Here is a 23,188-nt window from a genome sequence, read left to right as displayed (position 1 = left end):
GTCTGCATAAATGTCCTTGTACTTGGTAATTACACAGTCAAAGTAGCCATTAGTATTCAATGAAAATGTTAACACAAATAGATTTATATAAAATACAGCTCACAAACATACAGTTCATAGATTTAATAGTCATCTTATATTTAAAAAGAACAGACAAAGCATCGCAGGCATGGTTTTCAAACTTTATACTTAAAACAATACATTCTTTAATGATACATTTATATTTGTGGCATAATGACATATACATTAGAGTTCATTGCTAATTATAATTTGTGTTAGTATTAGTAGTAGTTACTATTGTTTTGTTGTTTAATATTATAAATAATGTTTCTTGGCCCAATGATTTTGACACTACTTTCACTTTGCCAGTAGAGGTCACTGTTTGTTAACTACAGCTTAAATCTGCGCCAATGCTTCATAAAACGTGTCTGGCCATAGTTGTGTCCATTTTGTAATGTTTACCAAATAATATATTGGCACTTCTAAATATATGTATCCCCATTATTGATTCACTCATCTATCTATCCATCCATGGAAATATAGACTGATAGATTAAATACATGTTGTTTTCTTTGAAAAAGGTTGACCTGGTTGTGTGTCATTTTAGGGATTGACGTCCATTCCATCCAGCAGTTAGAGCTTGTATTCCACTCAGCACCTTGTTGTGCATTCTAAGTATAATCAAAGCTGTGCAGTCAGTTAAAATGCTTTAACACGTAAAATGTGTTATTGCTGTATTAAAAACAAAACATTTCCATCCATTAGAAAGCCATATCTGTTATTTTTTGTTTCAAACATATTTCAATGTATTAGTAGTGATCGTTTTTAACATTAGGTTGGTTTAGTACAGGTCTATTGGGAGATATTTTTCAACATTATTTGTTATCAAGGCCAATGATTTTATTTGTGTTGATTATATTTCTACACATTATTTTTTGGTGAAATAATAATCAAGTTACTTATCATATATGCAACTACCCAGTGTCCACTGGAACATATGGTTTAGTATAACACATAATACGTTAATACAACAAAATTGACATATTTTTATTGTTCTGACCAGTTATTATTGGAATTGAATACGCTGTGAATATAGAGACAATGATATATATGCTATTTGCAAGCAAGTTTGAAACACTGAAGTCTTTCTACATAGTTATCATGTCATGTTTAGTGAGTATATCATTGTAGTTTCACTTCATAATACAGGAGGAAACATAGTTGATATATGTCAACCGGGTTAGGAGCTGGGTTGAATCCAAACCTTTGTATTTTGTATGAAAGATGTTTCACTGCATTACAGGCACATTAATATTACTGAATGGTGTGAATACAACAAAGCAAAATGGTTGTGATTCATTCAAAGACCAGTTTTAGGAGACAAGACCAATTAGCAGTTAAACAACAACTTAAGAAGAATATCTTTATATATGTGTATGGTCTTAAGGATCAAACTGTTTGCATGAGTAGGTAAAAACACCAGTTTCTAGGAGTCACGAATAATTAGCAGTTAAAGATCAACCTAAGATTATTATCTTTAAATATGTGTATGGTCTAAGCATCATTGGATATCACATTTATTTCAAAGTTTCCCTTTGTTTTTCTTATGTGATGCAGAAACCTTGTGATTCTTTATTCAAAAATCCATATCACTCACTGTATTCTTTGTAAATGTTAGAGGAAATACGTAAGGAAACAAAGACCAATTATAGGAGACAAGACTAATGAACTGTTAAACAATTTAAAAATAATATCTTTATATATGTGCATGGTCTTAAGCATTATTGTATGTTGCATTTATTTAGAAGTTTCACTTCTTGCTCATCATCAGTAATAAAGGAACCTTCTGACTATTTATAAAAAACCCAAAACACTTATTTGTATTCATTGTAAATGCTAGACAAAACATATGACAAAACATAGTTTTTGGGGATTTGGATTCTACTTTCACCTTTCCAGCAGAAGTCAGTGACTTCTGCTATTAATTAAAGTTCTGAATTCACCATATTTGTTAATGCCATATCAATGATTGTTAGAGGTTCAACATATTGCTATTATTATATTACATATAGCAGTAGTTTCAACAGTAGGTTGGTTTACGACAGTACTATTGGCAGATATTTATATTATCGATTTTTTATAAGGTGCAATGGTCTCATTGGTGTTATTTATAGCTTTAGAGTTCAGTTTTTGATGACATTAGAATGAAGTTAGTTATAACAAATGCAATTATTCAGTGTCAAGTAGAACAGATTGTCTAGTACCACTCATAATACTTTATCAAAGCAAACTTCACACATTTTAATCTCATTGTTCTGCCAGTTAGGTTTAGGATGAAATACCCAGTATATTGACAGTGATATAATTGCCCTTTGCAAGTAAGTTTAAAAACACTGAAGACCTTCTTCATAGTTATATTATGTCATGAGTACAACACTGAGCACATCTTTTACTTTCAGCTTCAGAATCGATATTATTCAATGCCTTGTAATGTTCTTGAAATGACTCACTTTGTAATACAAGAGGAAACATTGTTGGTCGTGTCAACCTGTTTATGAGCTGGGTTGAAGCCATACCATTTAGTAAATTGTATGAAAGACTCTTCCCTGCATATCAGGCACATTAATTTTACTGAATGGTGTCAATACAACAATGCAAAATGATTGAGAGATATTTGGTACCACTTGACAGGAGCATTAAAGGAACACTAATTTACATGTTGATTACTTCACCATCTTACACATAGTACAGGGAGTACAGGGATTGACGTCCACTCCATCCAGCAGATAGCTTGTATTCCATTCAGCAGGTAGAATTATGGTCTCCCACAACACTTTAAACTCTAAGCTTTGATTTGTGCAATGATCAAACTGTTCTATGGATAAGTATGTAAACATACCAATTGTAGAAGGCAATAATAATTGGCAGTTAAAGAACAACCTAAGATTATTATCTTTAAATATGTGTATGGTCTTAAGCATTCTTGGATGTGGCATGTATTTCAAAGTTTCCATTTGTTTATCTTATGTGGTGAAGAAACTTAATTATTTCCCCCTAAAACCAATAACACTGACTGTATTCATTGTACATTTTAGACTAAATACATGAGCAAACATATAGTTTCTGTTCAACATTTGTTATGCAGAAAAATAAGTAGAGGCAAAGCACAGCAGACATTAACTTAAGAATATTATGTGTATGGTATTACTTGTATTGCATGTTGCACTCATTCCAAAGATTCACTTCTTGTTCAACTTAAGTGATGAAGCTCCCTTCTGATTGTCATTCCAAAAAACTTCAATCACACATCTGTATTCATTTTAAATGTGACGCAAGTACTAAAAACATAACCATATAGATATACTTTTCAAACACATGGTTAGAAAAATAATAAGTAGAGACAAAGCATGGAAGATATAGTTTAAAGTATTTATTAATAAAATGTATGTTTGGTACCTATTCTATATGCATCTCCATCAACATATTTGGTATAATATATCATATAACATTTTTATGGTTATATTTTAAGATTGTATATAGGCCAATTAGGTATTAGAATAACCATAATGTTCATTATTAATATGCCTGTAAATACTTTGTTTTATTATTGATACTCTATTGGTTATTTTCTACTATTACTACCCCTAATGTTATTATCAAAAATGATATTCCAAGTTTTAAGTAAATTCATCATTTTCCAGGGTGAAGCAAAAACCTGCATCCTATTTCAACCAATTTAGGAGTGCTTGGGAAAAATTCTTGCACCGATCCCTTTGTTAAAAAAGGCGATCAAGCAAGCTCCTGGTAAATGTATTAAATTAATGTCACAATATGAAATAAAGGTAGAATTTGCAGGGTGGCAAATATATTGAGGATCAATATCAATGAATCATTGTTTAACTTCTATTACATTAATTAATTAATTTAGCAATTGAGTCCTATTTTGATGCATGTACACTGGCTGTTTTATCTATTTTCAAAAATGTTTGATTAAAACTGAAAAAACTCCCTGAAACCACTGTTCTATTTAAGGTTTGATTTAATTCTAATAAGTGTTATAGCTTTATAGCCCTAGAAAGAAAAGGCGAGTTAATACATTTTCAATATGCACATGCAATTACATGGTAGTGGGTCATGACAATGTAGTATTCAATCCAAAATGGTTTTTTTTATCAATAGTTTGAGCAAATTATTTTGTCTCTGTTTGTTTTTCAATTCAGGGATGGTCAATATTGTAATGGCTCAAATAAATTGGGTACTACACGTTCACGTTCCACTACATAAATCTAATGCAAATACCTGAAAAGATTTACCAAAAACATTCCTGTAAGTGAAAAAGGTTAAAGGCAAAAGAAAAAGACATCATCAGCAATGCAGAATTATTCAACAGCTTCTGAAAAACAGGAAAAAGGTGTTAGTGTTGTTTTCCAATAAATGCTTCACAATCAATATTAACAAATTAAAAAAGAAAATGCATTCAACTGATGAATTAGAAATAGTTGTTAGCCATTAACTAGCCCTGCAAAGTAGAAAAGTGTTAAAGACAAATCACAATGCTACAATATGAATAATATTTCAAGTCAATGTTTTGGTACAAATCAAATGTAATCTAAAATGGCCAATCACAGTTGTGGTTAATTACACATTACATAGCATTCAATACACAGGGTTCCCAAACATTTTTACTAATTAATTTTCAAAACTTTTGAGAATTTTAGGTCAGGATTTTGAAGGTGTCCTTAGAATTGGCCTCAAGTGTAATTCGGTTAAAGGGAAAATCTGCAATCAAATATCAATGAAGTGTCCGTTTTGAGATCTTTTGGACTATCTCTGGAACAGAAGGTCCATTAAATGCAGCAACATGGGTGTTGATTTGTAGTGCATTACTGGGCTGATTTGACCTAAGTGCCACCAGAGATTGTCCCGGCCTTTGAAATTCTTCCGGGGTTCCCAAGCCGAGATCACTGTAATTGCCTCCAAACTTGTCACAGAATAACGATCAGAGCTGACGATATGGCTATTATTTAGGTTTCTAACCCCACCTTGATCAGTGATCAGACTCATGGTTTGACTAATTCCCTGATAGGCCAATCAAACCTAGAGATGGTAGGGGTGAGGAGACATGGAGAGGGGAGGAGAGGAGTGGAAAGAAAGGGACAGGGAGGGGGGTGATGTAAGGGGTAAGAGGAAAAGGGAGGGGAGGAGAGTGGACGATAGGGAGGAGAGGAGAGGAGGAAAATAGGGGAAAGTGGAGGAGAGATCAGGGTTGGGGTGTGTAGGAAAGGATGGGAGGAGACAAGGGGAAGAGAGGGGAGGGGTGAGGAGAGGAGGACAGGAGAGAAGGGGAGAGGGGGATAATGAGGATAGGGGTAAGAGGAGGGGAGGAGAAGAGGAGAGGAGAGAAGGAAAGAAGGGGGAGGTAAGAAATGAGGAGAGGAGGAGATCAGGGGAGAAGAGAACAGTGCAGAGGGACCGGGATGAGTGGGAGGGAGAGTGGAGGACAGGAGGGGAGGGGTAAGAGGATGGGAGGAGGAGAGGAGAGGGGGAAATAAGGGTGGAGGGGAGAAGAAAGGATAGTAGGAAATGAGGGGAGACGAGGGTAGAGGCAGAGTGGAGGGGGAGGGAGAAGTCAGGGAAGGAGACACTAGGGGTGAGAGGAGGTTAGGGGAAGAAAGGAGAGGAGAGAAGGGGAGAGGAGGAGACAAGGGGAGTGAGGGTGGAGGAGAGGTGGGGATTAGGGGAGATTGCCCCGGCCGTTGACGTACTTTTGGGGTTCCCATGCACAGGATCACTGTAATTGCCTCCAAACTTGTCAAAGTAAGACGATCAGAGCTGACAATCTGGCTATTATTTAGGCTTCTAACCCCACCTTGATCAGTGATCAGACTCATGGTTTGACTGATTCCTTGATAGGCCAATCAGACCTAAGAGATGGGAGAGGAGGAGTGAGGAGACAGGAGAGAGGAGAGCGGAGGAAAGGAGAGGAGAAAAGTGGAGATGAGGGGAGAGGAGGAGAAAAGGGGAGGGAGGGTGGAGGAGAGGAGAACAGGGGAGTGGAGGAAAGGAGTGAGGGTGGAGAGTTAGGGGCTAGGAAAGGGGAGAGGAGAGAGATCAGGGTTAGGGAGATGAGGAGTCAGGAGAGGGAGAGAGGTAAGAGTGGAGTGGAGGAAAGAAGGGGAGAGAAGGGGAAAGGAGGAGAGAAGGTGAGGGAAAATGGAGGAGAGGAGATGAGGGGAGAGGAGAGGAGGGGAGAGAGGAGGGTTAGGGACAGGGCAGGGGAGGAGACGGGAGAGGGGTTAGGGAGGGGAGTGGAGGAAATTAGGGGAGAGAAGGGGAGTGGAGGAGAGGAGAGCAGGGAAGTGGAGGAAAGGAGGCGAGTGAGGGTGTAGAAGTAACGAGGGGGGTAGGGGAGGGGGAGGAGAGATGAGGCGAGTGGAGAAGGGGGAGGAGCGGAGAGGAAATCAAACTTGATGTTAGGGCCGCGAAGCTTTGGTTATCAGTACGTTCCAATGTTTCCAATCCATTTGTATTGAGCAGGCAGATGAGATTTTGTGCTAGAGTGGCACCAAAGAATGCGGTAACGTGTGGCTATGAATTCTTCCTGCCGTTGCCGTGTCGACAACATCTCTGGTGTTCACCATGTCTATAGCTGACTCACAGGTTCCCGGAAAATGTGCAATGACAAGGTTGGTAACCAAGAATTTCCATTGTTTATAATCTCTCTGTTATTGAGTGCGACAGATACATGTGATTTATTAGAGTCAGGCATGTCTAATATGTTTGGAAAGCACATTGTCACATTGGCACATGTGAGCACAAGCTTGTCTTGCAGACTTTGCACTAGTCCTGGTTGGAGGATAATACGCAGTACACGGGATCATGGTAGCTGTAGTACGTACGTAGTACTCCAGACTGTAGACATTGTTCTGGTCTTGAGATGTAAATGTGATCCAACAGTGTGCCCTTGTCAGTGGTCTTCTCCTTGATCAGTTGCGTGTATCCTCTGGACTCGATCAGCCTCGCGATTGGAATATCTGCACTGGTCAGTAGATTTTCGTTGAAATCACCACAGACTACGATGGGATGGTGATCCATCACTTCTAACGCGTCCAGAAGCGCCTTCAGATTGTCCATGAACAGGCCTTTGTAACCTGGTGGTCTGTACACTGCAGCGATCAGGAGCTTGACAGGGGACTATCTTGACGACTACAAACTCGAGGTTTGTCACATTGTGTATGTAGCGCTTTTCACATGCCTGGAAATGGTCCTTCACATACACTGCAACGCCACCGCCATTCTGTTCTGCAAGTTCAGGTTGGTTGGTGTATGAGATGTGCTTGTTGCGGCTGAACATGGTGTATCCATCCATTTGAAGACTGTCAGCCACAAAGGAGCCGGTGAGATGTGTTTCTGTCAAGCACAGGACATCTGCATGCATCAGTTCGTGATGGCTTCTGATGTCATGAATGTGCGCTGGTAAACTTTGCGTGTTGTGATGGACAATTGTGAGTGTTTGCGCTAGGCCTGTCGTCTCTCTATACTTCAACAGTGGCATAACACTGTCCAGTGAAGCGGTCTTCATGGATTGCAGGGCAGCAGTGATTTCTGGATCAGCATAGATTTTCTTCTCATCGTAGTCGATGATGTGCAATCCTTGCAATGTAGTTGTCCTACTGAGGGCAACATAGGCCATGCCTGGTTGGAAGATCCGTTTCAAGGAAACCACTGCGGATTGTGTAGTCATGCCTTGGACTTTGTGAGCTGTGCAAGCATATGCCAACTTGATGGGAAATTGCATACGAAGCGTTTTATCGCTCATGTGGTCCTCCATTCTTTCGACGTACACTTGTGTAGTGCCAGGTGTAGTTTTCCGGTATTTCTGTCCTGCTTCAGGCTTGTCTACATCAAGCCAAAGCTTGGCTACTCTATGTCCGTGCATCTGTACACTATGAATCTTGCCAAATGTCCCGTTCACAAGGCCATCCTCCACATCTATGTTCCTGATGATCACAATTGGGGCGCCTTCTGCAACCTGCAAGTTGTCAAGGAGATCCTTCTGCTCTCCTGTACAGGGACTAGCAAGTCGAGTCTTGTGGTTATGGACTTGCTTGTAGTCTTCGGCGGGAATGTTAATGATGTGGCTGTGGAGCTCAGACAAAGATTTGGCGTTGTGTTCAGCCACCTCTTTGTTGGTTGCGAAGATGTGCACAACATCCTTAGGACATTGATCACGCACAGTCACTCTCTGAGCAAGGAGTGCTTTGTCTGTGTCACTCAGCCGTTCCTTCTTCGCCTTGACTCTCAACCTATTCAGAAGCTCTGCATAGGGCACGTCATCTTTCTGTCGCATGATCTCTGTCAATGTGATCATTTGAAAGTGTTCGTGCAGAAGGTCCGCTGTGCCTTCCTGGAGCACGCAGAGCGGTTTCCCACTTGACGTTGGAGGGAGCTGGTAAAAGTCACCTACTGCAAGTACCGACATGCCGCCGAATGGCCTCTTACTGCCTTTGATCTCTTGCAGTCTCCAGTGGATGTACATAAACATGGCTTTTGAAATCATCGACACTTCATCTATGATGATGATCTCTGCAGCTCCCAGCTTTGATCTGACGTCATCCAATTTGTTTCCCAGTCCTATATAGGGTGGTTTCAGGGTTCTTGGCAATTTCAACAGGGAATGCAGTGTGTTTCCTGCAATGTTGTACGCCGCAGTTCCCGTAAACGCAGACAGCAGCACTGTGGGCATGGATGCATCAGTCTCTTCAAACAGTCTGGGGAGTCGACGGAGAATCCTTGTTGCCTCACCGTAGATGCACTTGATCAGGTGCGATTTGCCAGTTCCAGCACCCCCAGTGACAAAATAGAAGAATGGTTCGGGTTTTGGGTCAAGTAGGCTCTTGAAGCACCAGTCACGTACAGAGTGAAAGATGGAGGCTTGTGTTCGGTTGAGGTTTCGACACATCGAACGCAGAAAATCAAGGCTCGTTTGCGGAGCCGATACCCTGTGACCAACAATTGTACCCACCTCTTGACAACTGAACTCTGGGACGTCGTCTTGTTCGTCGTCTGCCTGTGGATCTTGATCTTGTTCGGCAAGACATTCCATCCGTTCAAGCTCATTTTCTGGGGCAATGTTGGCCCACGCATCTTCTGCAGGGCCATTCTTCATGTACTCTTCTAATGCATGTTCCACTGATTTGCTGTGTTTCTCAAACTTGTTTTTGTTCTCGGCAACAATAGCAATTACGCGCCATGTACCTTCTTTCCCTGGTATTCTTACAGACGCAGAATCGTAGAACTCCTTGTAGGTGGGGAAGATGTCGGTTTTCAGTGTGGTCTGATAACGATGAGGAAGGTAAGCTTTCAACAAGTTCCCGAAGTATTTCTCGGGGTCCTTCTGTTCAGAAAATTTAGCATATCTGATAACTGCAGGACGACCATTTGTGCGCTTCTTAATGGTTCCCATGTTGTCAGACAGCTGTAGGCATCCCGTCTTTTTTGCATTCCGACCATACACGATCCTGTACTCGGAAGCAAATTCTGCTAGACACATGTCGTGAAACACTGGTGTTTTGGGTCTGGCGTTGTATTTCTCCAGAAGTCCCGACATCCACACTTGGTTTGAATCAGCTGGTCTATTCTGCAGCAGGCTGAGCGGGAGGCTCATTTTCATTGCATTGTCATCTGTCGGGAGGAAGACAACTTTGCGGGAGCAATTCTTCAATGACAAGCTGCAAGTCCGGGCCACTGCCTCCTGAGAACTAACCTGTCTGTTTTTCACATAGGCATGAACAAGTTCGTTCATTGCACCCCTCTCTGTCACTTTTGTTGGGTCTATGCCTTCCACAACTTGTTTTAGAAGCTCACCCATTTCATGTTCGGCCTTGGATATGTAGGACAGCATGTATGAGATGCAAACAAAGTGGTCCAGGACAAATTGGATATCCATGTTCGCATTCCATGCCTCCAGTAAAACAGGGTTGTAGTTGTTCACATAGCCGTCCTTGACTCCACGCTTCATCAAGAGCACATGGGTGTTTCTCATCTCTTCAAGACAGCTGTCGTACTCTTCGTGAGTCAAATTGCACTTTGCCAGCAACACTGAGAGATCGGTCACTTCTGATGGCAAGTCCTGAAGTAAATCATACAGTGGTTTGAGTTTGGCCAAAGCAGCTTGTGCTCTTTCTTTCTGCAGTTTGCCAATGCCATCTGTTCTCTTCTTTGCATTTTCATTTGCTCCTTCTCCTCCTTTCGCACCATCATTCATGTTGTCTTTCGTGACCTCCGTGAGCTCAATCGGGCATGGGTCCGTTATCCAGGTTTGGTCCACTGGTGCCTTGGGGAATCCAAACCTGCATTTCCTGTTACCTTTCTTGCAGGACTTTGTGTGGTTTCTGCTGTGCATCTGAACTTCTGAGACAATTCGATGAAGCACAGGATTTTCGTTTGGATCAGGCAGCTGGCATGAAATGTAGCGGTCCGCAAACTCGCATATATTCTCGTCCGGCACTTCTCCAAGGACGGGGGCGTCGGCTACCCATATTAGGGCGTGAACATGCGGCGAACCCCGGTTTTGATATTCTATTCTATGAAACCAGTCGATGACGTGTCCGATTGGGCGAGCCTTAGACCTTAGCAGTTTTGAATACGCAGCATGTACTCGCTTGTCAAACATTCGCATGGTAGTCACTGCATTGCTTCTGAGGATGTCGCATTTCTCATTCCAGTCCAGCTTGTCAAAATCCACTATTTGGCCTTGTTGTGCCTTTATTGCGGTTATGACCTCTGGCCATCTGAATTCTGCAGCACTTAAGGTCAAAAAGAAGGTGGGTGGACCCAACTGGCGGACCATGGCAAACAAATCAAACATGGTCTTCTGCCAGTAGGCTGGAGTCCCCCTCAGTGGTTGCATGAACCTTGTTGCATCTCGGTTTCTGACCATTCTCTCAACTTCATGTTTGTCCTGCAACATCTTGTTGGATATCCGGCGACCATCTTTGGTAAAGGGTTTGCCTTTCCTCAATTGAATTGAGATGGTATTTTTTGCCATGTGTGTCTCAGTAACAAACTGTGCAAAGAAGAGATAACTTTGGTCTCTCGCAAAACGATCATCAACATTGAAAAGCCTTGCGTTGAAGTACCTGCTTGGGGACAGTTTGATCTTTCTCTTCCGATCCAACGTGTTTTCTCCAGTTGGAAACAATGTAGGGAAGGCCCTTGCTTCCAGGTTAGGGGCTGTGCTGTAGCTGACAGGCCGGTTTCCTTCGGCAGGGGCGATGCAGAATATGCCATCTCCGTATGTCATTGTCTCTTGTCCAATGTCATCCGGTTCCAAGCAACTGTCCAGGCCATGTCCAGGTCTCAGTGCATCTTGCTCATCTTCGGCAGTGGGTGGATTTTGATCCGCTGTTTGTGATGAGTCGAGAGTTTCAGTTGCGTCGGCTACTTCCATCATTTCGGCCTCATCGCAACTGTCCATGACTTCGTCTGTGGCTGTCTGTTCAACAGTGGGTAGGTTTTCAAGCTGGCCCTCCACATCTTCATCGTTCATGCTCTCATCGTCTCGAATTGTGATGTCTCTGTAGTCGGGGTGCGTCTCGATGAGTTTCCGCAAGCCCAGTATGACATTGGACATATTCACAGTGTGAAATAAATGATGGCCTTTGTACCGCAGACGTCTCTTCAGCTTCACTCTGTACAAGCGGGATGACTCGAGCCTTCTGGGTAAGGTGTTTACTGTGGTTTCCACGTCTGCTGGCACGCACACCACAGCACCATATATAGCGCTCTGTTTGCCTTTAGGAAGAGTGAGAATCTTGGAAAAAGGTATGTCTCTTGCCGTCATTTGTCTTTCCAGCACATTCAGTTGCTTGAGCTCTGGAGGAATAGCTGCAAGTTCCATGTTATTTGCAACTGCCAAGCCTGGCATTCTTCCAGCTACTACACTGTTGTGACAGCATGTACATATCCACTCTTTTCGCCTTTCTTCGGGTACACTGCAATTTTCCGGCCCTCCACATTGATCATCACACAAATGAAGGTATTTGCCTGTCAAGCAAGCAGCAACCACGGCGGGTTTGGTCGTGTATTTTGACCGATGACAAACAATCACTTGATCAGAGAATAGCGCCCGATGGCATGTTGTGCACACAAAAGTTGGTCCATGTTTTATTGTTGCCTGGAAAGTGGCTATAGCAGCTTTTAGTAGCCGATTCTGTTGTGCAGTAGCTAAAGCCACCTTCTCATTAGCTAAAGCCACCTTCTCAGTAGCTAAAGCTATCCTCACTCTTTCACGAATGCTCAGTTTGAGATGGACATCACATAAGTCCTTGTACTTGCTTTTTATTTTCAATGTAGAGCGGATGTCACGGCGCATCTTGAAGAAGGGGTCCGTTTTACATTTGCGGGCCATGTAGGACTTCATGAGTTCCCTGAACTTTTCCCCTTCTCCTTTGACCCTCTTGCTTACATAAGCCTTCCGCTTTCTTCTAAACTCCTCATCAGTGTGGTACCTCCTGTTGTCATTAGCCTTCCGCTTTCTGTTAACCTCCTTATCATTGTGGTACCTCCTGTTGTCATAAGCCTTCCGCTTCCCTTTAAATACCTTATCTCCTTTGAATCTCTTGTTTCCATAAGCGTAATGCTTGGCTTTAAACTCCTCATCATTTAACCTCCTTTTGCCATAGGCCTTATGCTTGCCTCTAAACTCCTCATCTTCATTGTATTTTCTGCTGAAATATGAGTTCTTGTATTTTGCTTGCCGTTCCTTGAATTTTGCATTTGTTATACATCTCATGGCAATGTAATGGTTCATGTATTCCTTCCTTGGAGTTTTAGGTTTTTCCTTGTTATCAAATTGCAGTTTATCCTTTTGTCTCCTTATAAATTTATTTTTCCGTTGTTTATTACTTTTGTTGATGTTTTCGCTTGTAGTGGGTGACATCCCTTGTGATGATGGTGCATTGTCTGTCTGCAGAGAATGCTTTGTGATTGGGGGTACAGTGTTTGTTTCATCCTGGCTAGTTAGATCGACAGGCACTTTTTGATGCAGGTTGTCAGCATGAACTTGTGTTGTTGACAGATGGGGTGACCGTGCATTTGTCTGCTCAAATGTCACTGGCATGAAGTCAAACTGCATTTTGTCAATCTTCTGTGAATGTAAGAAGTCAATTACCTGGTCAATCTTAGCCACCAGATCATCCAACTGAGAGAAGGTCATCATTACAGCTTTTCCTTGAGACAAAGGAAGGCCATCAGCACTTCTTGGATGAGAGTCAAACAGTCCATATCTTCCAGACCTGTCTCTAAAAACGGCAATGGTATGTGGTGATACTGTTATGAGTGCATAGTTGATATCTTCAGACAAACATTGAAGTCTTTCCTGAAGATTCAGCCACCAATGCCGTCGGTAAGGCTCTCCAGCAGCTCTCAAGAATCCCATATCTATGTTATGTTTTGTCACAGAGTACGTATTGTGTTTGGTTTCCACCTGCAGAGGCGTTTCTTCCATTGTCAGCAGGGATAACCTAAACTTCTTTTGTCTTTTTAGTTTTGCTATAGTTCTTTTATACAGAATGTCTCCCATGTCCAGTATCTTGTCCAGATCATCCATCTTCAAGTCATGACCTTCATGTAGGTGTGCCAGAAATGTCAGACCCATGCATGTACATTGCCGATTCTTTGACATTTGTGAATACTTATGATGATCTTGGCTTCTGGATGCCTGCACAGATATCACAGAGGGTGGCACAGTGCATGCTTGCGGTACCGGGTCATTGTTGGAATAGTTGGGACTAGTTGTCTCTTGTGTTCCTTCATCAACCTGTATGCAACTGTTTGGTGATTTACTATGGTCCAACTTAGCATCCCAGAATTTCTTTTTAGCGACAGATTTCTTCTTACGACCAGGCATGATGTCACTTAGTTTTAGATCTGAATTTGTATTAACACTTTTAGACCAGAGGCCGATTATAAAAATGCCTTCCAAATCCTAAGTAACTCCAAGTATTTATTGTACAATTACCAAAAATGTTTGTTGCTATAAAATCAACCAAAATATGTCGTATTAGTCACAATTTACTGTAAGCATCAACAATCGCCTTACTTACCGTTACAACGTTACCAGTGGAGCCGTTCTGGTCTGATGAGCACTAGTAAAAAAAAAAAAAAAATCAGAAATAATTTAGTTTTTTTGTTGCAATAGTACACCTGTAAGTAGACAGTAAATAGACACGAAGTGCGCCTAAAGGCCACTTTTAACTCATTCAGTGCCACTCGACGTCTAAGATGTCCGATGTATCATATTATATGTACATTATATATATTTTTTTTTGGAAAAAAATGTTTAGAACCCAAGATATCATGATTTGAAAAGGTTCTGCTCCATTCACTTCTTTTTTAACTTCTTACTGAAAAAGGCTGCATCTCGGCTCCTAAGTACTTTTTTTTACAATGAATTTTGGCTCTGGCACTCAGAAATAAGTCAGGCACTGAATGAGTTAGTGCAATAGTTCATATAAGGTAATAACTTTGTTGGTAAATCATGTATTAATTGATTAGTTTAGTGTTGCAAACACTATTGTTACTATTTATCTGTAGTAGAGTAGTGGTGAAACCCTTTTGTTATATTTCATTACAATTTATTTGACTGAAATTAGGTGTCAGCTTTGACAAAATTGAATCCTACATGGTCATGACCTCTATAATTTGTGTATATAAAATGTAACTAGGTCTCTGCAGGTCAGGTAAATTGGGTACCAGCAGTGTTTTAACTTTGCCTGTCAGTATGAAATCTGAAACATCAGACGATTCTATCTTCATCACTTGACGATTGAGATAATGTGTATTGCTTCGTGTGATATTTGAACAAAATTAAGTAATATCAAAATATGCTTCACAAAAAAAATCTGCCTCCTGGGGTCACTATAATTCATTATTCAATGTAGTGGTAATGTGCATGCAAACTTTCACTGCAATTAAACACTGCATTTGCAACATGTAGCATTTTGTTCATAACAAGTCACTCCAGCAAATTGAAATGTCAATCTTAGTCAATCAGGATGGAATATGAAAATTCAAACAGATTTGTCTTGATCACAAAACTGATCATGTGTACTGGTGTGCGTGAGATTTGGATGAAATCTGAAGGAGTTATGTCATAGTATGCATTTTATATAAGTCAACCTCCTGGTGGCGCTATAAAAGGCAGATGTGATAAGTGCACAGCATAGGTTTTTCCTTGGCCTCTAGAAAATGCACGTACAAAGTTGTACACAGATCGGTGCAGTTACAGGTATTAGCAAAAATTGGCCTGCTATAGCGCCACCATGAGGCTAATTTGAAATATGTGAAGTGGCATTTCTTTCTCAGCCTATAGGAAAGTGCATACACATTTTACAAACATTGCATGCTGTGTTCATGATTTGAGGCATTTTGTTCAAAACGAGGGGGTCATTGAAATTACAAACATTGACAACCACTGCCCTACTTCATTAAACTAGAACACACTATAACAGTAAAAATAGCAGATCTAAAAGCTCCCAACGCTTCGAGATACGTTACGTTTTGAGCTTGTAGATCTACTATATTCAGTTGTTTAAAGTGTGCTAAGTAACCACATAAAGCCGAAGTACAATTTGATGCGTTATGAGCTTGTACATCTGCTATTTTCAGAAAATACTAGTACTTTTACTATGGTCATCAAAGTATGTTTTGATGCTAAAATGTTTATTTCAAGCTCCAAAACTCTCCCCCCGTCCCCCCCCCCCCCCTCCCCCAAAACACACACACCATACTCCACACCACCCCCCTCTGTCATACTGTAACTATTCGGGGGAAAAACCTATCTACAATGTTATGCATTGGGAGCTTGTAGATCTGCAATTTTGGATAAAGGTTGACAGTCTTTGGAAGTGTGAGTACAAGGTGCAGTAGTGGCTAAAGGGTAGAGTGGCCGGATGGCAACTGCAAGGTTCACAGTTTGATCTTGGGCTCCCCCAAAATTAGTGTGGAATTTTCTTTGAGCAAAATGCTGAACCCCTAATCTCTCCTGATAAGCAGGTGGCTGGCATGGTTTCCTCTGCCATAGGTGTATGAATGTGTTTGAAATGGGTGAAATTTTGAGGGCAACAATTGAGTAGGCCTACATTTCAAGCTCCAATTTAACACTAATGGTGTGTCTTGCTCAACATGACCCCCCACAACTCCGCCGACACACAGTAAACCATGAGGTTGTAGATCTGCTATTTTTGGATTGGCAAAAAAATCTTAAAGGTGAGCTTGTAGATCTACTATATGCAGTTGATTAAACTGTGCCAAGTAAACACATACAGCCGATCTACAATTTGATGCGTTATAAGCGGTCAGAAAATGTGAGTACTTTTACTATGTTAATCAAAGTATGTTTTGATGCTAAAACGTTTGTTTATTACAAGCTCCAAAACTCCCACCTAATCCCCCCCACACACACACACCCCATAATCCACGCCACCCCCCTCTGTCATACTTCAACTATTCAGGAAAAAAAGGCTATCTACAATGTTATGCGTTGGGAGTTTATAGATCTGCCATTTTGGAAAAAGGTTGACAGTCTTTGGAAAGTGTGAGTACAAGGGCAGCAGTGTCTAAAGGGTAGAGTGGCCGGTAGAGCGGCTGGATGGCAACTGCAAGGTTCACAGTTTGAAAATTAGTGTGGAATTGTGTTTGAGCAAAATGCTGAACCCCTAATTTCTCCCGATAAGCAGGTGGCTGGCATGGTGGTGTATGAATGTGTGTGTAAATGGGTGACATTTTTATGGCAAGCACATTTCAAGCTCAATTTAACACTAATGGTTTCCGGCCTGGCGGAGACAATAAAGTGCAAAGTAAGTGAAAATAATAGGAGTTGGCATTTAAAATGTAAAGAAAATGTGTTTCAATATTAAGCTAATAATCTGGGGACCAACAAATAATTTGGGGACCCCTCTGGAATTCTTGATAACCCCATGCATGTAATGCGCCGATCTCTGTGAGGACGCCGGTCATAGAGATTATTCCATGATTTTTCAAAGGTACAGTAAAATCAGTTTTTGCTGGCAGCACTGGCACATTATTACACTATTGATATAGCAGTCAAAGAGTTAAGCTATATAGAGTGCTATATAGAGTATATATGTCACAGGGTGAATGGAGAACCAGGTAGATTGAAGACAGAGCGCTCGTTTTTAGGCACGGGGCTTCGGGGCGAGGCGGGGCTTTTCGAGATAGGGTTTATTAGCGAGGCTCGCGAGGAGGAGGAGGAGAAGGAGGACACTGCACTGCACTGCGAGGCGGGGGTTTATTACGTGAGGCGAGGAGGAGCTCCTCCTCGCGAAATAAACAGTCCTCCTCCGAGGAGGAGGAGAAGGAGAACGCGGAGAGGCAGGGCTTTGATGTGCCGACGGGGACCTGTCTTTTGTTGTTCCCCCCCACATAGCAACCAGGAAGCTACGCTAGGGGAACGCTGAACACGCGTGCACACGCACACGCTTGTCCACGACGGAGGCGCGCCGACAAGTGGAGCTTGAGGCCGAGGAAGCGCGCCCTCGCGCCTCCAGGCGCGAGTGCCCGCGCTGACCGGCCGATGCTCCACTTGTCGACTCAGCGCCGTTTGAGTTGTAAACCGATAGGGACAGAATAGTTATTTTCATGGATCACTGTGTGTGTGTGTGTGTGTGTGTGTGTGTGTGTGTGTGTGTGTGTGTGTGTGTGTGTGTGTGTGTCAGGGAGAAAGTAAAACAAAAGCCAGAACACAATAAAAGTATCTTAACAGTCCTGCTTTCAATAAACCAAAAAAAGCATGAGCGCGTGTGTGTGCGCTTGTGTGTGTGTGTGTGTGTGTGTGTGTGTGTGTGTGTGTGACTGAGTGTGTGTGGTCGCAGCCATATGTTTGTGCACAAGCCTGGCTTGTGGCTCCCTCTAGTGTTGCTTCTACAGAATTGCTGGGTGGGTGGTAAAAACGAACGCGCCTTCTTCAATCTACCTGGTTCTCCATTCACCCTGTAACATATATATTGGCAATGCCTCCTTAAAAACCGACAATGGATTGACCCATTGATAATTAGATCTAAAACGCTTTGATTTGCACATGTGTCATGTTATGTTAAACAAACCTTGCAGTAGTGCAGTCTGGGATGGTCCCCTCAGTCCAAAGCTGTGTTGGCCAAGATATCAGGTCCGGTGTAAAGCCACGCCACAGCTGAAAATTTCAATCAAAAATACTGTATTTTAGACAAAAAGTTATAAAAGTAAATGCATAGTGACAATAGCAGATCTACAAGCTCAAAAGTGATCTACAAGCTGTGAACTGGGCTTGTAGATCGGCTATTTAAAATAAGGCTACAAGTTTACAGTGAGCTTGTAGATCTGCTATTTTCAAATATGTATAATGCCTTGTTATCCCATGGCTACAGATATCTGCAAAATTTGGGAGATAATTGGAAAATAGCAATCTACAAGCTCACAACACGATGCATTGTGAGCTTGTACACAGCAACTATACCAATTAACTACACCACTGTACCAGTATGTCAACAGTCTTACTTAAGTAGGGGTGCCACTGCTATTATACTCCTTCTGGGTGAACACAGTAACTGCCTTTAACCCAAAATTGTGTTTTTGAGAGACCAATTTCATCCAATCAGGGGAGAGAACTCATACAGGACACAGCCTATCTAATCAAGTTATTGATTATGATTGGATGAAATTGCCAACCCACCCTTTATTTTCTGTTTAAAAGGGACCTGCAGAGACATGGTGTTCTCTGTTACTAAACAAACAAAAAGCAATGATGGCTATCAGCATATAGCTTTCTATAAAATGGACAATAGCAAATAAACAGTGCCAAGACAGGTCTTGAAATTTGAAACAGACAAGTCATATTAAGCTGAAACATTGGCCACATATGGATAAGACAGACATAGATGAAACACAATCAAGGCCTGTTAATGGAAACCAACAATGGGTAATTAATTCAACCCCTAATCACCCCTATTATCACCTTTCAGTCAGCTGACAACTCTATAGAAGCTTGAAGCAACACATACTTGTCACCTGGACCAGTGGTTCTCAAAGTATTGTAATGTGAAAGACCTTCCATTTTTAGCCAATGCGTTAGACCACTGACCCCCATAACCTAGTATCTCTGTGTATTTAGATGTAACCAAATGGACCCTTACGAGTCCATTTATATTGTATCCAAGGGTTACATTTATACACTCTAGGAGATAAAGACCTCAGGGTCCATTTGGTTATTTTGAGAACATAATCACATCATCATCATGCATAGCAGACCTAAAAGCTGACAAGTGAGCTTGTAGATCGGCTATTTTCAAATATGTATAATGCCTTGTTATCACATGGCTACAGATGTCTGACAATTTGGGAGATCATTGGACAATAGCAGATCTACAAGCTCACAACACAATGCATTGTGAGCTTGTAGATCTGCAATGTTCAAATAGCCAAAGATTAAATAGGACGGAAGTGGTTAATGTAGCCTATGTTTTTTAAACAATAATCAAAATCTACAAAGTAACTAAAGTTTTCAAATAGTTGTAGTGGATTACAAGTACAATAATTGTCTATCTATGCCATTTGCCGACATACCAAATCAGCAATGCAACACTGTACAGTACTCACACGGCAAATTTACACAGACACAGTCTGAGCACAAGGGCGTGAGCATGTCAATATAGGGACATTAGCAGATCTACTATTTTAAATTAGGTTAAGTGGTGTACACACACACACACACACACACACACACACACACACACACACACACACACACACACACACACACACACACACACACACACACACACACACACACACACACACACACACACACACACACACACACCCCTACCTTGAAATTTGAACCAGACATGTCATAGTGTGCTGAAACATTGGCCACATATGGATAAGACAGACACAGGAGACACAGCAGGTCTCCCATTAACAGGCCCTGAGCCTGGGCATCAACTAATTTATTCAACCCCTAGCCACACCTCTAATCACCCCCCTATAATCACCTTTCAGTCAGCTGACAACTCTATAGAAAATTGAAGCAACACACTTGTCACCTGGACCATTGGTTCTCAAACTATTGTAAAGTCAAAGAGCTTCCATTTTTTAGCCTATGCATTAGACCACAGACCCCCTAACCTAGTATTTGACCCCAAGTCAATGTCAATAAGCCAACATTAGAAAGTTGCATCTAAAATAGGATCAGCATGTTACACACCTTGCAGTAGATGTGGGATAGTGTGTCTGTCACCTGGGTCCACAACCAGAGCTGTAAAAAAACAAATACAATATTTTAGACACAAAGCTATTTAAGTACATGCATATCAATAGACAATAGCAGATCTACAAGCTCACAAGTGATCTTATAGACCGGCTATTTAAAATAAGGCTACAAGTTTACAGTGAGCTTGTAGATCTGCTATTTTCAAATATGTATAATGCCTAGTTATCACATGGCTACAGATGGCTGCCAATTTTAGAGATAATTGTTAAATAGCAGATCTAAGAGATTAGATCTAGAGATTTAAATAATAATCAAAATCTACAGAGTAACTAAAGTTTTCAAATAATTGTAGTGGATCAAAAGTTCAATATTTGCCTCTGAAATGTAGTGGATACAAGTACAATAGTGGATAGAAGTACAAGTACAATTTGTCTATCTATGCCTGCCAACTGTCTGTGTCGAGACGGATACAAACAAAGGTCCAAGGAGCTGTGTGTGACGTCACTGCCATGCGGAAGTAGTAAGCAGACGTTTATAGCCGTTAGCATCGGTTAGCCTAGCTTACGAATCCTTGTTGTTTTTAACCCAGTTTCAGCGCAACTGTGGCTGCTTAAAGTTAGTTTTAGCAGATCTACAAGCTCAATGTTAACAGACAAAATATATACAAATGCAATGTTGATTAAAAGCTGCATTCTGCGTTGTACAATGAATTGTTATAGACAGGTAAATTGTGAAATTATTTTATGAAAACAATTAGCTAGAGTCCTGGGGCCTGAAACAAACTTAACCTGGCGATTGCACGTAATTAATTTAAGGCCCGGCCCGTACATGTACATAAACGTTCACATTTCAAATATAAAGTTCTTAACTCATGGCCACGGATGTGCCAATTCTGTTCGGGCCCTCAGAAGTAACCGTATCTTCAGTATTGTTCAATAAAAAGCATTTTAATCCGATCGGTGGCCATTTTCTCAGCATGTCCGCCGTATGCTTTCAACTGCGCATCCCATCGGTTAGTAGGTGTACTGCACTCTGATAGAGTGGGCTAACTATGAGAAAATGGCCACCGATCGGTTTAAAATGTTTTTTTATTGAACAATACGGAAGATACGGCTACTTCTGAGGGCCCATACATAATTATAACATCCGTGGCCATGGGGTAAAAACTTTGTTTGAAATGTGAACGTTGAAGTAGATGTACGGAACAAAACGGGGAAAAGTGCAAACACCAGGTTGCAGTTAGCTTGGAAAGTTCATGGACGGATTATGGACGGTTCATGGGCGGTTTATGGACGGATTAGACTATATAATATAACAAATAACAATTATATTATTACTCACCTCACACAAAAGACGACGAAATGAAACTCCTCCGAAGAAAATATGTAGATCAGTGATAAGATATAAAGGTAAATGAAGTTAAATAGTTTGCAATTCCTCTCGATGTCTCCAACCAGCAAAACGAAGTTCTGAGAAGAAGGGGGGGCAAAGAGGGCGGCTTGCCTCAACATGTAGTTTCAAGGGTTGCCAGGTTTTGCGACAGAAACAAGCAACCAGGTCTATGAAAACAAGCCCAGAAGAAGCGAGTCCTTCGCCCTTTAAAAACTAGGCTATTTGAAAAAAGCCGATCAACAAGCTCACAACTCCTTGCGATAAGAAACTGCACTTTAAGAAACAATGCCAAAAAGTCACAACCACAAATATTTACGAGCAACTTGAGAGAAAAAGTAGCCACAATTCGCTTATAATAAGCGGACATGGCAACGTTAAACGTGTGTCGTTACTTGGGGTGCGTTCGAAAATACAGCACTGAGCGCACTGGCCAATACAAACTAATAGGCGAGTGTGCTCCGGTGCGTAATTTTCGAACGCGCCCATCATCTGACATCATGATAGAACAGCGGCATAAAACTAAAAGTAAAGTAAAAGTTAAAAAAAAGAAGTTAGACTAATGAAAATAAAAATAAAGACTAAAAGGAGTTAATGAGAAGAAAAATATGTTCTAACCTCTGAAAATGATCCTTACATTAATCTTAAAAAATGAATTTTACTGAAATATTTCTATGTAGTTATTTAGTTTTTTATAACCAAAAAGTAAAAAAACGAAACAACAACAGCAATAATAATAATAATAATAATAATAATAATAATAATAATAATAAGGGTAATAAAAATAATAATAATAATTTAAAATAATAATTATTATAATAAACCACAAAAGGCAGATAGATTCCTCCCAGGGAGTTAATGAGAAGAAAATTATTTTCTAACCTCTGAAAAGTGATCCTTACATTAATCTTAAAAAAGAAATTTTACTGAAATATTTCTATGCAGTTATTTTGTTTTTTATAACTAAAAAGTAAAATAACGAAACAACAAAAGCAATAATAATAATAATAATAATAATAATAATAATAATAATAATAATGATAATTTAAAATACTTATTATTATAATAAACCACAAACGGCAGGTAGATTCCTCCCAGGAAATGTCAAATGTTTCCTAAACAAAACCAAAAAACATTTAATTAAAAATAAATATCAATTAAATAATAAAACACATTGAATTATAAAATACAAATTATTTATTTGTCCAAATTAAGTCACAGGCTTTTAGATTTTTTGTAGGGCCCTCCCACTAATTGTGCAAGCCAATTACATTGTCACATCATCAGAGATCATGTGTAACCTAATGGAGTGGATTGGTCCAAAAATAACAATGTTTTTGCATCAAACGGTTACATTTTGTGCATTTGTGGCACCCCCTATGGATCAAAGTGGAAATGCTTTTGGAATTTCGTTGAGTAAACCACCATCGACATGTGATTCAAATTTGGGATTGACTGGACGTTTCGTTCGTGATTTGTGGTTTTTTTTGTAAAACGGGCCCCTCCCGCTAACTTTGGAAGCCATTTACG

The 23,188-nt window shown here is 40.7% G+C and overlaps 2 protein-coding genes across 3 annotated transcripts in view; both read right to left on the bottom strand.

Moving 5' to 3' along the window:
• Positions 1 to 23,188, bottom strand: part of LOC308101345 (uncharacterized protein) — a gene marked incomplete at both ends in the record, with an annotated part of 104,168 nt that overhangs the window by 64,994 nt on the left and 15,986 nt on the right. The window lies entirely within an intron of this gene.
• LOC308102078 (uncharacterized protein) lies at positions 3,452 to 21,743 on the bottom strand. Of its 2 annotated transcripts, XM_080451672.1 has the most exons (5): positions 21,611 to 21,743; positions 20,264 to 20,314; positions 18,129 to 18,214; positions 12,672 to 14,150; positions 3,452 to 12,620 (listed from the first exon to the last, which is right to left on the bottom strand). In XM_080451672.1, exons 4-5 carry the CDS (start codon positions 13,910 to 13,912, stop codon positions 7,064 to 7,066), a joined length of 6,798 nt encoding a protein of 2,265 aa, XP_080307798.1. In that variant the 5' UTR covers positions 13,913 to 14,150; positions 18,129 to 18,214; positions 20,264 to 20,314; positions 21,611 to 21,743; the 3' UTR covers positions 3,452 to 7,063. The 2 variants fall into 2 exon arrangements, with proteins under 2 accessions (XP_080307798.1, XP_080307797.1); XM_080451671.1 differs by having other exon boundaries at positions 3,452 to 14,150.

The sequence above is a fragment of the Gymnoscopelus braueri genome, assembly GCF_963280865.1.
Source record: "Gymnoscopelus braueri genome assembly, chromosome: 15".
In the NCBI taxonomy this organism is placed as follows: Eukaryota; Metazoa; Chordata; class Actinopteri; order Myctophiformes; family Myctophidae; genus Gymnoscopelus; species Gymnoscopelus braueri.
The sequence above is the reverse complement of the archived record's forward strand: the minus strand, read 5'-3'. Positions and strand labels throughout refer to the sequence as shown.